Source organism: Dipodomys merriami, unplaced genomic scaffold (genome assembly GCF_024711535.1).
Source record: "Dipodomys merriami isolate MVZ:Mamm:240054 unplaced genomic scaffold, mDipMer1.0.p SCAF_3, whole genome shotgun sequence".
NCBI classification, from domain to species: domain Eukaryota; kingdom Metazoa; phylum Chordata; class Mammalia; order Rodentia; family Heteromyidae; genus Dipodomys; species Dipodomys merriami.
In genome coordinates, this window is record NW_027204492.1 from 95,444,338 (window position 1) to 95,463,573 (window position 19,236).

The window sequence follows — 19,236 nt, forward strand, 5'->3', positions numbered from 1 at the left end:
GGAGTCTTCATGCCCATAGTGTGCCACCTTCTCCCCCAACACCCACGTCCATCTTCATTAAGTCTTCTCCACCCGTCAGGGTTGTTGGCATCTCCCTAGTTACCCACATGCCCGGGAGGTCTCTAGCCACTTTCCTGATCTCCTGAGGCCTTTCTTCCTCAAAGCCCAGGAAGACCTTTTCTGTCCTCTTCCTCGGCCACATCCTCCAACCAGGACCACTGCCCACACAGCCCTCCCCCCATGAAAACTGCTCCCCTTTGCTGAACACAGCTCCCAATCCTCAACCCTCTATGGGGTAGCTCCTCCAGATGCCTATGGACCCCTCCCACTCAAAGGGACGAACTGAGGATTCAGAAACACTGGAATTGATTTAAACACTTTAATAAGCGTCAATGATGGGCTCCCCCCTCTATGCACACTTCAGAGGACCAATGAGGCTGTTGAAGTCCTAGCGATGCACCATTACTTCTTGAGTTTAGGCATCTCAACATTTAGAGTTTTCATTGTATCTTGAAAGAAGTCTCTCAGGTGTTTCTTTCTTTGAATTACCTTCTTCACATGCTCTGGACCAATGTATTTCTTGCCATTGTTGCGGGCTTCTTTGCCAGCCAGGTCTAGGATGTTGGAGACCAGATACTCGAGGACGCCAGCCAGGAAAACAGGAGTTGAGGAGGTCAGACGCTGGGCGTAGTTACCCTTACGCAGGAACCGGTCCATACGGCTAACAGGAAACAGGAGCTCTGCTCTTGCAGAGCGAGACACTGGATGTTTCTTAGTCTTGAGGGCGTTCACGCTTTGCTTCTTCTTTGCCATGTTGCTTACTAAGTGTTCTGGTTAGCTCAGCTTGATTTTGCTTCTGGCCTAGGCCTCTTGATGCCCCTGCTTTTATACCTGCACCCCCACATTTCACCCAAGCACCTTCTTTGTGACAAGCTACACTTTGTGATGTCATTGGGGACCACTGAGCCACTGATCAAGCTTCAGTATGGAAATGGCCATGATAGGAGGCTGACCACCTTATTGACTTGCTCCTCGTTTGTTGAGGAAATTCTATGTCTAATATACTTTAACATTCTAGCAAAAATTTGTGTTTCAATTAAAACATTGCCTTCTCACTAACATACTACTTTAGGTACCATTATTCTAGTTATATTTCTTCTTTGGACTCTCACATCACTTTACTCTCTAATAGACATGAACTTTGTCAAACTGACCACAATTCCTATTCTGTTGAAGGTTCACACAATGTGCTACATTCTCACTCACACTCATTGCCATCATTTTCTGACCTAAGACCTCGTCTACTCTAAATAAATTCTTCTCTACCATGAATAAAACCTTGCTCACCATAGTCATGGTGGTTAGGTTCTTCACAGTTACCACCATCATGCTGGGAAATTTAATGTGCCTAAGAGGCCTTCAGCCAACTTTGTAGACTCACTCCCAAGGCCTGCCTTTCCAAAAACCCATGAAGGTATAACAGAAACAGATACTGAACTATGTTTATAATTGTAGCTTTAGCTTAATCATTAACAACTAGTTTTAGTGACAAATTTTTATATATAAGCCAGGCAATGATGGCTCATGCCTATAATTCTAGCTACTCAAAAGACTTACATCTGAGGATCTCAGTCTGAAGCCAGCCTGAGCAGACAATTCTGAGAGCCTTTTCTCTTCAAACCACCAAAAAGCCAGAAGTGGAGCTGTGGCTCAAGTGGTAGAACACTAGCCTTGTGTGAAAAAGCTAAGGGACAGATGGGCACTGATGGCTTATACCTGTAATCCTACCTACTCAGGAGGCTGAGAGGTGAGGGTTGAGTTTTGAAGTCAGCCCAGGCAGGAAAGTCTGTGAGACTGTTATCTTGAATTAATCACCAAAAAAGCCGGAAGTGGCCACAGAGGCTCAAGTGGTAGAACACTAGCCTTGAGCATAAAGTGGTAGAGTCCAGCTGGCTTTGAACTTTCAAACCTGGGCTGGCTTTGAACTGCTCTCCTGAGTAGCTAGGGTTACAGGTGTGAGCCACTGGTGCCTGGTTTAGGAATATACTCCTAAGATAATGTGTAGTCCTCATTTTGCCTGGAAAAATAAACCAAAACCCTGTTCGTGTTTATAAATTGGCGTTAAATTCAGGGGCTCAAATTTCTGGTATTAAGGTCACTTTCTCTGCTCTCTATCCCAGCCACTTCTCAAGGCCTTTGTTTCCCAGAGTCTTGAAGACACTTTTTCTTTTTTTTTTTTTTTTTTTGCGGGGAGGAAGGGTCCGGCCGTGGGGTCTGAATTCTGGGCCTGGGCACTGTCCCTCAGCTCTTCAGCTCAAGGCTAGCACTCTACCACTTGGGCCACAGCGCCACTTCTGGCTTTTTTCTTTTTTGCTTATGTGGTGCTGAGAAATCGAACTCAGGGCCTCATGCATGCAAGGCAAGCGCTCTACCACTGAGCCACCTTCCCAGCCCGAGGACACTTTTTCTGTCCTTTTCCCTAGTCACTTCCTAAGACCTTCCTTCCCAGAGGTGATACATTTTCTTCTTCCTGGGCAACTTCCCAAGGTATCCTTTTCCCAGAGTCCATCCAGAGGTGCTACATTTTCTGTCTTCTTCCCCAGCCACTTCCCAAAGTATCTTTTTTTTTTTTTTTTTTTGCCCAGAGCCCATTCAGAGGTGACACATTTTCTGTCTTCTTCCCCAGCCACCTCCCAAGGTATCCCTTTCCCAGAGTGCGTAGTATACATTTTCTGTCTTCTTCCCCAGCCACTTCCCAAGGCCTTCCTTCCCAGGGGTGACAACACATTTTCTATCTTCTTCCCCAGCCACTTCCCAAGGTATCTCTTTCCCAGAGCCCATGAGGACATCTTTTCTGTCCTCTTTCCCCAGCCACCTCCTCACACTAGGGCCACTGCCCTAGGCCTCCCCAATGGAAACCGCACCAGTGAAATCACTGACTCAAAAGCACCATGCTAACCAAAGCTTCACTTCCAACCCTCCTTCCAGTTACCTCAATGATACTTCCAACTCAAAACATCAAACTAAGAGTCAAAACGACCGACATTCTTTTAAGCAGTTTAATATCATTTGTTGATGATAAGCATAGGGCCTCCTCTGCTATAAGACAATTGTCTTTAGCTGACTCCATGAGGATTCCCACCAGGCTCTGTAACCCAGGATTTCAGCCACTTCTTCTGGGTCCAGGTATGTTGTCAAACAGAGAGAACGATGTATCTTTGAAGATATCAGGGCGTTCATTGTTGTCACCATCTCCCCCACCATTCTGTACATTCATGTCCATTCTGATGCTATTGCTGGCCTCAGAGCCTACTAGTTCCAGGATGTAGTCAGTAACGTAGTCGAGCATGGCAAGGAGGAAATCTGAGGTGGTGGAACCAATGCACGGCATGTATTGTTCCTCCTGCAGAATGTCGTAGATGTAGTTCACAGGTAACTGGATATCAGACCTTGAAGATGAATCTTGAGGGTGACTGCCATCTTTGGGAGAATTCTCTTGGCTCTTGTTCTCTGACATGATGGCTTCTGGGTTTTACTCTGGTCTGCTTTGCCTGATTTGTCAGCTGGACTGGTTACCTGAAGTTGGCAGCACCCAGGCCCTACCAGCTGCTTTTGTGACATCTTACACATTATGCTGTCATTGGTGTCCATGGAACCGTAGTTAGGCCTTAGCCTAACAATGTATGCCATGGCAACCTGGTAACAGGATCCTGATTTCGAGAAAACTTTAACTTTATACTTGAATTAACATTGTAAAACTAAATGTTCCATTTTGAAAACTGCCCTGATTTTCACATCTACAGGTTATTCAGTCTTGTGCTTTCTTTTGAAGTCCTTCATAACATTTTGTTAGTTGCAGGTTACCGATTGCGAACAGTAGAGGTATGGTTATTCCCATACTTGTATTGAATTTTAACTTCATTTTACTCATTTAAATATACCTGATTTATATTTTGTGTGTGTGTGTGTGTGTGTGTGTTGGTACTGGGGTTTAAACTCAGGGCCTGGGCACTGTCTCTTATCTTTCTCTACTCAAAGCTGGTGCTCTACCACTTGAGCCATGTTTCCACTTACGGTGTTTTCTGGTTAATTGCAGAAAATACTCTTAGTTTGTCTGTTTAGGATTACATTGAACTAAAGTCCTCAGATCTAAGTTTTTTCTTTCTTTTTTTATATACGTTTTTTATTGTAAAAATGCTGTACAGAGGGGTTACAGTTACATGAGCAAGGTAATGAGGACATTTCCTATTGAGCATTGTTGCCTCCTCCTTTGTCTTCCCCCTTCCATCCCTTCCCTCCCACCTCCACAACTATACCCCCCACCTAAGTTGTAAAGTTCACTTTCAGCATAGTTTTTTTTATTGTGAAAATACTGTAGAGAGGGGTTACAATTACATGGGCAAGATAATGAGTACATTTCTTATCAAGCATTGTAGCCTCCTCCTTTGTTTCCCCTTCCCATCCCTTCCCTTCCTCCCATGGGTCAACCTGTATCTCTATTTAAGCATTATGTTTTTTCCTTTCCCCTCCCCAAATGAGAGAAGTGTATATACAAGATGGAGGGCACCAACATCAAATACAGTGAAAACAGGGGGGAGGAACATACAAAGAAACAAAGAAATCACATGATACATTCTAAATAACTTAGAAACAATAGCAAGAAAGAAAAAAGGTATTTGTGTCCCTATCTTGCGGTTCATTTTGCTTAACATCATCTTATATGGTCATATGTACATAGCTTTTGGCCTTTTCTGCTTGTCTTACACATGTACTAGTTATTGCAAATAAGGGAAACCATGGGACCTAGAATTGAGCCTGGCTTACTTCACTTAATATAATTTTCTCCAAGTATTTCCATTTCCTAACAAATAGGGCAACGTCATTCTTTCTGATGGAGGCATAGAATTCCTGTGTGTGTGTGTGTGTGTGTGTGTGTGTGTGTGTGTGTGTGTGTGTGTGTGTGTGTGTGTGTGTGTGTGTGTGTGTGTGTGTGTGTGTGTGTGTGTGTTGTGTGTGTATCACATTTTCTTGATCCATTCATCTACTGAGGGGCATCTGGGTTGGTTCCATATCTTAGCTATGGTAAATAATGCTGCAATAAACATAGTAGCCTTACTGTGGCCTTGTTTGTGATTGTTTGGGTAAATGTCCAAAAGTGGGATTGTTGGGTCATAGGGGAGCTCTATGTGGAGTCTTTTGAGGAACCTCCATACTGCTTTCCAAAGTGGTTGAACAAGTTTACACTCCCACCAACAATGCAGTAAGGTTCCCTTCTGTCCACATCCCCTCCAGCATCTGTTGTTACTAGATTTCTTGATTATAGCCATTCTAATTGGGGTGAGGTGGAATCTCAATGGTGTTTTGATTTACATTTCTTTTATGACTAGAGCAGTTGAGCATTTCTTCATTAGCCATCCTTTTTTCCTCTTCAGAGAAGTTTCTCTTTAAGTCTTTTTTTAATTAGTTTTTTATTGTGAAAATACTGTACAGAGGGGTTACAGTTACATGAGCAAGGTAATGAGTACATTTCTTATCAAGCATTGTTGCCTCCTCCTTTGTTTTTCCCCTACCATCCCTTCTCTCCCGCTTCCACAAATACACTCCCCCCCCACCCTCCCTACCCCCCTCCCACCTAAATTGTAAAGCTCATTGTTCAACAGTGTCTTGTACATTTCATTGTTACAATGGGTCAAACTGTATCCTTATTGTCTCTTCAAGTCCTTAGCCCACTTATTTAACAGGCAGTCGATCTAAATTTCTTGAGTAACAAGGATAATAAGCATTAGCCAGCAGCCTGTCTAATACAGCTGATTCATAAACTTGGATTTCTTCTAGATAGTTAAAAAATAAGTCATAACATCTTTCTCATTTAACACGTTCATCCAATATCTGCATGAGTGTTTATGCTGTTTGCCTGTAATCCTAGGTACTCAAGTGGCTGAGAATAGAAGAAACATGGCTTAAGGCTAGCTGAAGCAGAAAATAGTCCATGAGAACCCATCTCAAAAATAACCAGCAAAAGCTGGGTATAGATGGCTCAAGCCTATAATCCTAGCTACTCAGGATGTTGAGATGTGAAGATCACAGTCCAAAACCAGCTGAGGCAGGAAAATCCATGAGACCGTTTTCTCCAATTAGCCTTCAAAAAGCTGGAAGTGGTGCTCTGGTTCAAGTGGTAGAGTACTAGTGTTGAGCAAGAATGTTTAGGGACTGTATCCAGGGATCTGAGTTCAAGCCCCAGAAATGACACACACACCTACACAAATCAAAGAAATATCTTTCTTTAGTCTCACTGTGTAAATGTTTAGAGTGCTGTTTAATTTATCATAGCCAAGTATAATTTTTTTTGTGTTTTACGACCCATTGGGTTTACTTGTAGATTTATAGGCACATTCTATTACAAATGAGGGAAACTATGCAACCTATATTTCTTTGGGTCTGGCTTACTTTGCTTAATAAAAGTTTTTCAAAGATATTCTTAGAAGAGAATTACAAGGGCTCAATAGCTATGTGCATATGATCATATAAAATGATGCTTATTGAAATGATCTCTAAGAAATGAAAACAAGAGGATTTTTATTTTGCTTTTTGTGGGCTTATTTTGTCCCCCCCCCCTTTCATTGCTGTTTTTGACCTCTGTACCTTTTGTCTTGTATATAAATTTATCTGATTTGAGGAGTGGAAGGGGAAGCACAGAAATGATGGGATAAAGGATGAGTTAATTCATAAAGGATGAGTTAATTCAGCAGTGATACTAGAAACTATGTTGAAAATGAACTATACAACTTGTGGGGGAGAGGGTTGGGAGGGAAAAAACTAGAAGAAAAGTAGGGAAGAGGTAACACTGTTCAAAAGGAAATGTACTCAATATCTGACTTGTCTAATTATAAGCCCTCTGTACATCAACTTTACAATAAAAAATATTTTAAAAAATCAAAGGACTAGAAGTGTGGTTCAAGTGGTAGGGCCTAGCAAATATGAGGCCCTAAGTTTAAAAACCAGTACTGACCCCCCCAAAAGAGAAAAAAATGTTAACTTTCAGAATTAAAACTGAGATACTCAATATATTATCAAACTTACATAGACATTGTTAATAAAAAAGCACACCCTTAAGCCAGGTCTGTGGCTCACACCTGTAATCCTAAGTACTCAGGAAGTTGAGATCTGAGGATCACAGTTCAAAGGCAGCCCAAGCAGGAAAGTCTGTCAGACTCTTATCTTCAATAAACCACCAGAAAACTGGAAGTGGCGCTGTGGCTCAAGTGGTAGAGTACTAGCCTTGAGCTGAAGAGCTGAGAGACAGTACCCAGGCCCAGGAAAGGAGGAGAGGAGGGAGGGAGGGAGAAAGGAAGAAAGAAAAGCACACCCTTTGCTCAGTTTTAGCCCAGATGTATCATCATTGGTTCTCCTAAATTATGCCAAGGTCTCAAGATATATTATTTAGCTTTTTTTATGTTAATTTTCTTCTCTGCTATTCTTGTGTTTCTGCTTTTCTGTCTTATGGCTTGGTTCATTCACATAAAATAAGTTTTCCTTTTCCAAAAGGAAGAAAAATAGAAGAAAGGAAGCTCCAATCTAAGCAATTTCAAGGAAGTGGAGCTGTGGCTCAAGTGATAGAGCATTACTCTTAAGAGCACATAAGCTCAGGTACAGTGCCAAGGTCCTGAGTTCAAATCTCAGGACTAGCAAGGTAAAACTATGCAAAATCAAACTATGTAAAACTCCGTTAAGTGAGACTCCTGTCTAATACAGCTGATACTATGCTTTCACCTGGAGCCCTAGTTCTGCTCTTGGAGAGCAGAGTTACCTCAGAGTCATTTGTCCTTTATTTTATATAGTCTTATCAGCCTTTCTCCTTGAATTTTGGAAGTTCTAGCACCATAATTTTCATTCTTAGTCATTTCAATCCATACAGGCATTACTGATGCTGATATAACAATCTCCAAAACTTAGAAGTCTTTCTCATGAGACAGGACTTTATGCCATTATACAAGAGGCTAATGTACAGATTCCTAATTTAAAAAATCCTATTTGTATTTCCTGCTTCTGCTGAGAAACTAGATCTATAATTACTATAATTACTTTGATCTTTTGATTCAAAGTGATCAGGATTAAGCAACTCAATGTCACAGAAAAAATGGACTACTAGAAAACATACTGCCCAGAGACCAGTAATGCTCCATCACTTTAGACCATCATATCCTTAAGCAGAGTGAGCTCTTGTTTACTAATACAAGGCATCACACAAAGAAATACAGGCTCCAACATCTGGCAGTATCCTACACACCAAGAAAGGTTTTATACCCTCCTTACAAAGGTTTTTTTTTCCTTTCTTCTAAACTACTATTCATTCCATACTTTATTATATATACACTTATTGGCACCAGACATTGAGCTATATGTAACATAAACGTTAAATAAAACAGGCATTATTTCATCCTTAGGAGTTATCCAGTCTAGTAGAAAAGCTGTTTTAAACAGATATCCAAATAAACATGTACTTCCAAGTTGTTGTATGTGATCTAAAGCACAGTTGGCCAACCTCAGCATTAGGACAGGTCAGAATGGATAATTCTTTACTGTAAGATAGGTGGTTGTACTTACTATAATAGGATAGCAGTATTCCTGGCCAAATGCTTTTTGGTATCATCCAGTTCTGATGAGCTACTTATCTACATTTTAAAAACTAATATTAAGAAAAAGAGAAGAAGTATAATTTACATGAAATAGTCAAGGAATATTCTCTGAGAAAGTGACATTAAACCTGAGAACTGACCAAAGGATCAGGAATGAACCAGGAAAATAAATAGTAAGAGAACATTCCCTAAAGATAGCATGAAAAATATCCCTGAATTGGTAAGGCACTTTGGGTATGTAAGTGAATGTATGGCAAGAAAGGACTATGATTTTAGGATGACCTTATATCTACTACCACAAGTAATGGAGAACCTTGACTTTAATAGGTTTCTTGGCATTTGATATATCTCAAATCTAGATGGATGCAAATATAACTTTCATAATTTTATTAACTATGATAAGATAGAAAAAGGCTCTAAGAGGGTAGGTACAGAATGCAATATTGTAAGGTAGATTGTAGAAGGGGTCACAATTATCCCAACCTCATAACTACTCTGTATCCAGACTTTAGAAAAGGTAATTTTGCAGCTTCTCCCATGAAGATACAGTGCCTATGCGGTTGGCTCTTAAATCTTTGCTTGCCTCACTAGATATTTGGGGAAATAAAATGAGAACAGAAGGGTGGTGCAGTAAACAGACTTGGTCCTCATGAGATTTTGTCTTTTTATAATCTGTCATTTAAACAAGCATTACCCAGAAAAGAGCCAAGTGTCTATGAGTATGTGTGTGTATCCTTTATTACTTCCATGACTAAATTATCTATATATTATACATGCATATATGTGCATATGTATATATGTGACACCATACATGTATGTGTAATTATAGACACATGTATAATACATACACACATATATGTGGAGAGGAGACTGAGAAGTCTCATGACATGTCATTAGAGACTCTGAGATGCTGGTGGTATAGCTGAGTTTAAGTCTAAAAGTCTCAGAACCAGGAAAACTGATGGTATAAACTCTCAATCTGAAACCAAAGGTCTAAGAGTCTTTAAGGATTACTACTACAAGTCCTAGAATTCCAAGACTGGAAATCTCAGTGTTCTGGTGTCTTAGGGCATGAAGAGGAGAGTATTCTGGCTGCAGAAGACAGAGAAAACCCTTTTCTCTCTGCTTTCCTCTTTCTGAGTCCCTAGTTGACTAGAATGATGCCTATTCACATTGAGAGAAAATCTTCTGCACTCAGAATATATATACATATATATATATACATATATGTATATATATATATATATATATATATATATATATATATCCCAATCTCCTCAAGAAATAACTTCACAGAAGCCAGAAATTATGCCTTGTTAGTTCTCTAGGTGTTTAATTAAATCAACTTCTCAAAATAGCCATCACAACAGATCACATAGAGCTGTGCTTGGAAAAATCAAATTAAGTGAAGTAACCCAGTCACAAATAAATTTAGGTCCCATGGTTTCCCTTATTTGCAATAATTAGTATACATATAGGACAATCTTATCAGATGAGCTGTAAAGCTCAAAAACCATGTACAAATGACCATATAAGATGATGCTAAGTAAAATGAACCCCAAGATATGGATACAAGAGGTCGGTCTGTCTTTATTGTTATTGTTTTAAATGTACCATGTGATCTATTTTGTTGTTGTTTCCTTTGTATGTTCTTTCCCCTATGGTATATCCCCTGTTGTCACTGTACTTGATTTTGGTACCCTGCATTTTGTATATACACTTGTCTAATTTGGGGAGGGGAAGGGGATTAACAAAACACTGAAACAAGGGCACAGGATGACCCACTGAAACAAGGATACCCACAAGACAGTATATTGGAAATGAACTTTACAACTTTGGGCGGAGAGGGAGGGGATGGGGAGAGGGTGGAGGTGGGGTGGGGAGGAGGGTGAGAGGTGGGGGAGGAAAGGGATAGTGGGACAACAACAAGGAAGGGAAGGGTTAACAATGATTGACAAGAAATGTACTCATTACCTTACTCATGCAACTGTAAACCCTCTGTACAGCATCTTTACAATAAAATAAAATTTAAAAAAAGAACTGTGCCAAATTAACCCAGCTCTCCTTTCTAAGGTTTTAGATAGGTAAGCCCAGGTAACCAGCAGTATACAAAGAATACCAATTAGAACAAAAACCATATTAAAATGAATCCAGTCCATGTTGTCAACTCACAGAATGGATATATAAATGCTATATAAAAATATGACATAGGGGCTGGGAAGGTGGGTCAGTGGTAGAGCGCTTGCCTTGCATGCATGAGGCCCTGGGTTCGATTCCTCAGCACCACATAAGCAAAAAGAAAAAAGCCGGAAGTGGCACTGTGGCTCAAGTGGTAGAGAGCTAGCCTTGAGCTGAAGAGCTGAGGGACAGCACCCAGGCCTAGAGTTCAGGCCCCACGACCAGACCCCCCCACCAAAAAAAATATGACATATAAATAGCTAAAGTTTTTTGTTTTATCAGGAATTTTTTGAAATATAACTCACATATCATATAATTCAACTATTTTAACTATAATTGGATGAATTCAACATATTCAGATATATGTAACGATTTCAGGTTGCTATGGGAATGAAACATTGTGACAAAGGGTGAACTAATTAGCAGTGATACTCATTAGACACCTTGTTGAAAATGAATTATACAACTTGTGGGGGAGAGGGATCAGAAGAGGAAAAACTGGGAGAAAACAGAAGAAGTGACACAGTTGAAAAAGAAATATACTCAATGCCTGACTTCTGTACCCCCTCTTTACATCACCTTTACAATAAAAAAATTAAAACCCATTGTATTCATGTGCCATCATCCTTCTATCACCACCTATCAGTAAGCTACTGTCTCCACTTGCTATTTGAAATGAAAAGAACCATATAAAAATGCACTCTTCTGACTGGCTTTCACTCAGCATGGTTTGAAGTTAATCTGAGCAGAAAAGTCCACTAGACTCCTAAATAGCAAAAACAAGACTGGAAGTGTTGCTCAAGTAGCAGAGCTTCAGCTGAACAAACAAATTAAGCAAGCCCTAGGCTCAGACTTCAGAAAGAAGAGAGACACAATACAATAAAGGCTGCATATGACAAACCTACAGCCAGCATTATACTTAATGGTGTAAAGCTAAAGCCATTTCCTCTTAGGAACAAGACAAGGATGCCCACTCTCTCCACTTCTCTTCAATCTAGTATTAGAATGCCTAGCTACAGCAATAAGACAAGATGCAAACATAAAGGGGATCCAAATAGGGAAAAAAGAAGTAAAACTCTCCCTCTTTGCAGATGACATGATCTTGTATTTAAAGAATCCCATAGTGTCCACTCCCAAATTACTCAAGCTGATTCAAAACTTTGGCAAAGTAGCAGGGTATAAAATTAAGCCTCAAAAATCAATGGCTTTTCTGTATGCCAACAATGAGAAAAGTGTGGCTGAAATTAGGAAAGCAACTCCGTTCGTAATAGCCCCACAAAAAATAAAATACCTAGGAATTAACTTAACCAAAGAAGTGAAGGTCCTCTATGATGAAAACTTTAAAAACTTGGAAAAAGGAAATCAAAACAGAACTTAGAAAGTGGCAAAAACTCCCATGCTCCTGGATTGGAAAGATCAACATCGTGAAAATGGCAATACTTCCCAAGGCTATCTACAAATTCAATGCGATACCTATCAAAATTCCAACCTCATTCATCAAGGAAATAGAAGAGGCAATCCAAAAATTCATATGGAATAATAAAAGACCCCGAACAGCATAAACGATCCTCAACAGAAAGGACACTGCTGGAGGAATACCAATACCAAATTTCAAACTCTACTATAAAGCCATAGTAATCAAAACAGCTTGGTACTGGCATAAGAACGTACCTCAGGACCAATGGAATAGAATTGAAAACCCAGAAATGAACCTACAGACCTATAGCCATCTAATCTTCGATAAGGGAGCCAAAAAAGTAGAATGGAAGAAAGACAGCCTCTTCAGTAAATGGTGCAGGCAAAATTGGTTAACTACTTGTAGAAAACTAAAGCTAGATCCTTATATATCACCCTGTACCAGAATCAACTCCAAATGGATCAAAGACCTCGGAATCAAAGCAGACACTCTGAAAACATTACAGGATGGAATAGGAGAAACCCTAGGTCTCCTTGGCACAGGCCGAAATTTTCTTAATAGAGACCCAGAAACACAACAAATCAAAGAAAGGTTGGACAAATGGGATTGCGTGAAATTGCAGAGCTTCTGCATGGCAAAGACATAACTAGCAAGATCAATAGAAAGCCCACAGATTGTGAAAAGATGTTCACTAGCCATACAATGGACAAGGGTCTCATATCTAAAATATACCTGGAACTCAAAAAATTAAATCCCCCAACAACAAATCTTCAAAGAAACAACTGCCCAATAAATAAGTGAGCTAAAGACTTAAAGAAAAACTTCTCTGAAGAGGAAAGAAGGATGGACAATAGACACATGAAGAAATGCTCAACCTCCTTAGCCATAAAAGAAATGCAAATCAAAACAACATTGAGATATCACCTCACTCCAGTTAGAATGACAAAAATCAAGAACTCTAACAACAACAGATGCTGGAGGGGATGTGGACAGAAGGGAACCTTACTGCATTGTTGATGGGAGTGTAAACTTGTTCAACCACTTTGGAAAGCATTATGGAGGTTCCTCAAAAGACTCCACATAGAGCTCCCCTATGACCCAGCAATCCCACTTTTGGGTATTTACCCAAATGTTCATAAACAAGACCACACTAAAGCTACCCCCACGACTATGTTTATTGCAGCATTATTTACTATAGCTAAGATATGGAACCAACCCAGATGCCCCTCAGTACATGAATGGATTAAGAAAATGTGGTATATATACACAATGGAATTCTATGCCTCCATCAGAAAGAATGACATTGCCCCATTTGTTAGCAAATGGAAAGGCGTGGAATAAATTATAGTTCAATCCCCAGTACCAAAAAAAAAAAAAAGGAATAAATTATATTATGTGAAGTAAGCCAGGCCCAAAGAAACATAGGTCCCATGGTTTCCCTTATTTGCAATATCTAGTATATGTCTGAGTTAAGCAGAAAAGGTCAGATAAGCTGATATTAGGGAAATGAACCCTAAGATATGTATTCAAATGTTTTTTTTCTTTCATGCGATTGTTTCTAACACATTTATAAGATGATTTCTTTGTTGCTTTGTATATCCCTCCCCCACAGTATAACCCCTGCTTTCACTGTATTTGATGTCGGTATAATTTGTGGAGGGGGAAGGGGAAAAACAAATCGTTTAAATAGGGATACAGGTGGACCCATTGCAACAATGAGATGTACAAGTTGTTATGTCGATAACGAACTTTACAACTTTGGTGGGGGGGGGGGGGTGGGAGAGGTGGGAGGAGGATGGGATGGGAAGGGGAAACAAAGGAGGAGGCTACAATGCTTGATAAGAAATGTACTTATTATCTTGCCAATGTAATTGCAGCCCCTCTGTACAGTATTTTCACAATAAAAAAAAAGGAGAGAGAGAGAAAGGGAGGGAGGAAGGGAGGGAGAGATAGAGGGGGGTCATTATTACTCCATTTCGAAAAGAGCATTTCATGAAAAGTTAAATAGCTTGCAGAGTGCGATATCCCTTCAGACCTTCAGTCTGAAAGCCACACAAAAAGTAGCTATTGGCTAAAATCCTCCTTACTGTAATTCTAAACTCAGAAAATATAGACTACCTGGAATGATTTACCTATAGTACATGCAAAATGTCAAAATCACTAAACTGAAAATTAATCACATCTAACCACTAATAGCATTTACCAGTGAAGACTGCTAAATATTTTGACAGAACTCTGCATAAGATTTCTACCATTTTTTCTTGACCTATAAGAGCAGCCATCCCTGGGGACATTCGGCTTGGCAGTTAGCTTCTTCAAATTGAATTTATTTAAAAAAAATTGCAACTAACCTCTTGTGTGCCCTAGGGAATTCTAAATTTAATTTTTGATTTACAAAGACTTTGTCTTTGTGGTAAATGATAATATATCAGGGAAAAATAATTTTCAAAGATGAGGGGAAAATAGCTATTTAAGTAAATCACACCTCTGGAGACTGGATCTGAAGGGAAACCAAGAAATCCATTCCTCACAAATAGCACTTGCAGTTGGGGACAACAGGCAGGTTAACATTTCTAAAACAGTAGTCTAGGAAAAGTCACTTCAAACATAACTACTCTGCTGTCTTCTAAAACCAAGTATGTATTTCACTATCAAAATTTCACTGTAGGAAAGACCTCCCATGCTCCTGGATTGGGAGGATCAACATCATGAAAGTGGCAATACTGGCAAAGACTATCTACAAATTCAATGCAATACCCTTCAGTATCCCAACCTCATTCTCTAATGAATTCGAAGAAGCAATCCAAACATTCATATGGAACAATAAAGGCCCAAGAATAGCAAAAACAATCCTTAGCAGATAGAATAGTGCTGGAGGAATACCAATACCAAACTTCAAATTCTATTACAAAACCATAGTAATCAAAACAGCTTGGTACTGGCACAAGAAAAGACTTGAGGACCAATGGAATAGAACTAAAGACCCAGAAACCTGCAGTCCTACAGCCACCTAATCTTCAAAAAGGAAGGTAAAAAATAGGATGGAAGAACCCTTCAGTAAATGTTGCTGGCAAAATTGGTTAAACACTGTAGAAAATTAAAGTGAGATCCTTATATATCACCCTGCACCAGAATCAACTCCAAATGGATCAAAGACCTCAAAGTCAAAGCAGATACCCTGAAAACAGGAAGGAATAGGAGAAACTCTAGGGCTCCTTTGCACAGGCTGAAATTTTCTTTAAAAAGACCGAGAAATACAACAAATCAAAAGTTGGACAAATGGGATTGCATGAAGCTGAAAAGCTTCTGCATGGCAAAGGACATAGCTAGCTAGATCAATAGAAAGCCCACAGATTGGGAGATTTTCACTAGCCATACAAGAGACATATCTAAAATATACTTAGAACTCAAAAAATTAAATCCCCCAACAACAAATCCTCAAAGAAATAAGTGCCCCATTAATAAGTGGGCTAAAGACTTAAAGAGAGACTTCTCTGAAGAGGAAATAAGAATGGCCAATAGACACATGAAGAAATGCTCAACACCTCTAGCCATAAAAGAAATGCAAATCAAACAACATTGAGATTCGACCTCACCCCAGCTAGAATGGCTACAATCAAGAAATAACAACAGATACTGGAAGGGATGTGGCCAAAAGAGAATGCTATTGCACTGTTGGTGGGAGTGTAAACTTGTTCAACTACTCTGGAAAGCAGTATGGAGGTTCCTCAAAAGACTTCACATAGAGCTCTCCCATGACCCACTTCTGGGCATTTATCCAAATGATAACAAACAAGGCCATAGTAAAGCTACCAGCACAACTGTGTTTATCACAGCAATATTCACCATAGCTAAGACATGGAACCAACCCAGATGCCCCTCAGCAGATGAATGGATCAAGAATGTGTGTGTGTAGAACTTTACAACTTTGGTGCAGAGGAGGGGCGGGCAGGATTGGGAGGGTGGGGGGGGGGAGGATGGGAAGGGATGGGAAGTGGAAACAAAGGAGGAGGCTACAAAGCTTGATAAGAAATGTACTCATTATCTTGCCCATGTAATTGTAACCCCTCTGTACAGTATTTTCACAATAAAAAAAGAATGTGTGTGTGTGTGTGTGTGTGTGTGTGTGTGTGTGTGTGTGTGTATGCTTCCATAGAAAAGAATGACACTGATCCATTTGTAAGAAAATGGAAAGACTTGGAAAAAATTATATTAAGTGAAGTAAGCCAGACCCAAAGAAACATAGTTCCTATGGTTTCCCTTATTTGCAATAATTAGTATACGTCTAGAACAATCTTCGCAGATGAGTAGAGTAGATTAATAGCTACATACATATGACCATATAAGATGATGCAAAGTGAAATGAACTCCAAGACAAGGATACAAGAGGTTTTTCTTTGTTCTTGTTTTTAATGCACTATGTGATTTTGTGTTTCTTTTGTATGTTTCCCCCCTATGGTATATCCTTCGTCGTCACTGTATTTGATTTAAGTACCCTGGTATTGTATATACATTTATCTGGATTAGGGAAGGGAAGGGTAGGGAAAGGAAGGGAAGGGAAGCAACAGAATGGTGAGACAAAGGATAAGGGGGGAACCAATGCAACAGTGTTATTGACAAGACAATTTGTTGGAAATGATCTATACAACTTGTGGGGGTTGGGGGTGGGAAAACAGGAGAAAAATGAGGGAAGGGGTAACAAGTTTGACGAGAAATGTACTTATAATCTTATTTATGTAACTGTAACCCCTATGTACATCACCTTGACAATAAAAACGAAAACAGACAAAAATAAAGTAATCCACTACAGAACCAAAACAAATTCAGTGTATAACTTGTACATATAAAATATCAAGCTAAAACAATATGTTATAAAATAAAACACAATGCTGAGTACCAGTGGCTCACACCTGTAATCCTAGCTACTCAGGAGGGTGAGTAGCTTTCCTGCCAGCCCAGGTAGGAAATTCCATGAGATTTTTATTGCCAATCACCCACTGAAAAGTTAAAAATGGAGGTGTGGATCAAGTGCTAGAATACTAGCCTGGAGTGAAATTTAAAAAAAAGGAGAGCATCAGCTCTGAGTTCAAGCCCCAGTACTGAGACAAAAGAAAGGAAAGAAAAAATTTAATTATCTCAACTTTAAAAATGGGTACCATTCCTTCTTTTCCTGCACCTCCACCTTCTTTCCCTGCATGGTCATCAACATGTTCTCAAAGTCTGGAAGACCTGGGCCAACATCATTTTCTCTTTGAAGCCTTTTCTTGGAATTCTAGGCAAATTACTTCTTATGGTTGAGCTCCTATATGGCACTCTCTGATGATACTGTTCTTATGTGATATTAGTTATCATTACTGTGTAGCTGGACTATGGATGAATTTATATTTTCCTCTTTCCATTTGTCTATTGTATAATTGTTTATATGGAACCCAGAATATTTTAGAATATGAAAAGAATACAATTTCCTTAGAAAACCAAAAGTCAGCCATGCTCATTTGGATTTCACAGAGGTGTTTTAATTGTTGGCATTACAGTTCTGGCCATTTTCACTCAAGTTGATGTTGACAGAGTCTAGAAGTACACTTCTCAAAGAATGAGGTGGCTGTAGGCCATTTCAAATACAAGTTCCAAACAAAAATGACTCCCCCTCACCACCTGCCTCTCCTCCCACACATACTATCTTAGTTGTCATTGCTTCTCCAGTGGTCCAAACCGAACCTCAGTTATTATGGGATATCTTTTTTTGTTGTTGTTTATGTCGGTTGTGGGGCCTGAACTCTGGGCCTGGCGCTGTTTCCCAGCTCTTCAGCTGTAGACCAATGCTCTATCACTTGAGCCTCAGCCCCACTTCCGGCTTTTTTCTGCTTATGTGGTGCTGAGGAATCAAACCGAGGGCCTCATGCATGCAAGGCAAGCACTCTACCACTGAGCCACCTTCCCAGCCCCCTAAATCCTAATTCTTCCTCAGACATATACCCATCCTCATTGTTGTCAGTATTATAGTTTAGGGCCTAATTTTATTTTTTGCCTTTTTATTGACCAAGGCCGCATTTTATCAAAACAAAGTGAGGGCCAGGTGCTGGTGACTCACAACTGTAGTCCTGGCTACTCATGAAGCTGAGATTTTTACAATCATGATTAGAAGCCAGCTAGGACAGGAAGACTCTTATCTCCAATTAATAACCAAAAAGCTAGAAGTGAAGGTGTGGTAGACCTCAAGCCTTGAGTGAAAAAGCTGAGAGTGAGCTTTCTGGCCCTGAATTCAAGTCCCAGTAATTTCACTAATTATTGTTAACAATGAAAGGATGTCGATAAACAAAAGATTATGAGTTTTTTGAGATAGAGCAGGAACCTGAATTTTTCTGTCACTAATATTAGATACACAATGGGTCATGCACTATTTTTCTTATTTTTTCTAGCTTGTTTAAGCTAACATTAGGTATCTGATCAATTTGGTCTTTGGACATAGACACAAGTCTATGATATTAAGTATGGTCTATATTGTGCCATCTAGTACTAAGCTATGCCAGGTATGTGGGATGTGGCTTTCATGGTCACCACTGACTGAGCTGATGAGAATGGAAAGTAGTAAGTGTAAGTTAAATCAGTAGGAAGGCAGAAGGAAGCAGGAAACTAATAAATTCTAGGCTAACCTGATCTAACAACATAGTGAAACCCTCTCAACAACAACAACAAACAGTTCTCTTACCAGACTTTCACAACTTCTTTCTTCATGAAATGCTTCTCATGTTGTTGTGACTTTTGAAATATGTTTCAAAATCCTGAAAAAGTTGATTTTGTTCGTTTATGTTTAATTGTTCATATAGTAAAGGCTAGGGGTTTGGAGTACCCTAGACAATTTTGGTGGCTTTTTGATTATTTCTTGTTGGTAAAAATGAGAGCAATGTGCATGTGGATGTATAATACCTCATTTCTGATTTTCTTTTTTAAAAATGTGTTTTATCTTCAAGTAGTTGTACAAAGGGGTGTCAATTCAACATATCA

At 39.6% G+C, this 19,236-nt stretch overlaps 3 protein-coding genes across 8 annotated transcripts in view; all 3 read right to left on the bottom strand.

Annotated features, from left to right (window-relative positions):
* Sytl5 (synaptotagmin like 5) overlaps positions 1-19,236 on the bottom strand; it is a 189,734-nt gene that overhangs the window by 121,022 nt on the left and 49,476 nt on the right. Inside the window, exon 5 of one of the 6 annotated variants that reach the window (XM_070040641.1) lies at positions 18,941-19,013. The exons of the other annotated variants lie outside the window; for them this stretch is intronic. The gene's annotated coding sequence lies outside the window, so the exon portion shown is untranslated. The remainder of the gene's footprint in view (positions 1-18,940; positions 19,014-19,236) is intronic. 6 annotated transcript variants of the gene reach the window in all.
* On the bottom strand, positions 366-880 carry H2al3 (H2A.L variant histone 3). Its single transcript, XM_070039238.1, has one exon. It carries the CDS (start codon positions 811-813, stop codon positions 463-465), a length of 351 nt encoding a protein of 116 aa, XP_069895339.1. The 5' UTR covers positions 814-880; the 3' UTR covers positions 366-462.
* Positions 3,052-3,611, bottom strand: H2ap (H2A.P histone). Its single transcript, XM_070039239.1, has one exon. It carries the CDS (start codon positions 3,515-3,517, stop codon positions 3,164-3,166), a length of 354 nt encoding a protein of 117 aa, XP_069895340.1. The 5' UTR covers positions 3,518-3,611; the 3' UTR covers positions 3,052-3,163.

Excerpts from the sequence above, each read along its gene's own strand:
- H2al3 (XM_070039238.1), bottom strand. The coding sequence starts at position 813 with ATGGCAAAGAAGAAGCAAAGCGTGAACGCCCTCAAGACTAAGAAACAT.
- H2ap (XM_070039239.1), bottom strand. The coding sequence starts at position 3,517 with ATGTCAGAGAACAAGAGCCAAGAGAATTCTCCCAAAGATGGCAGTCAC.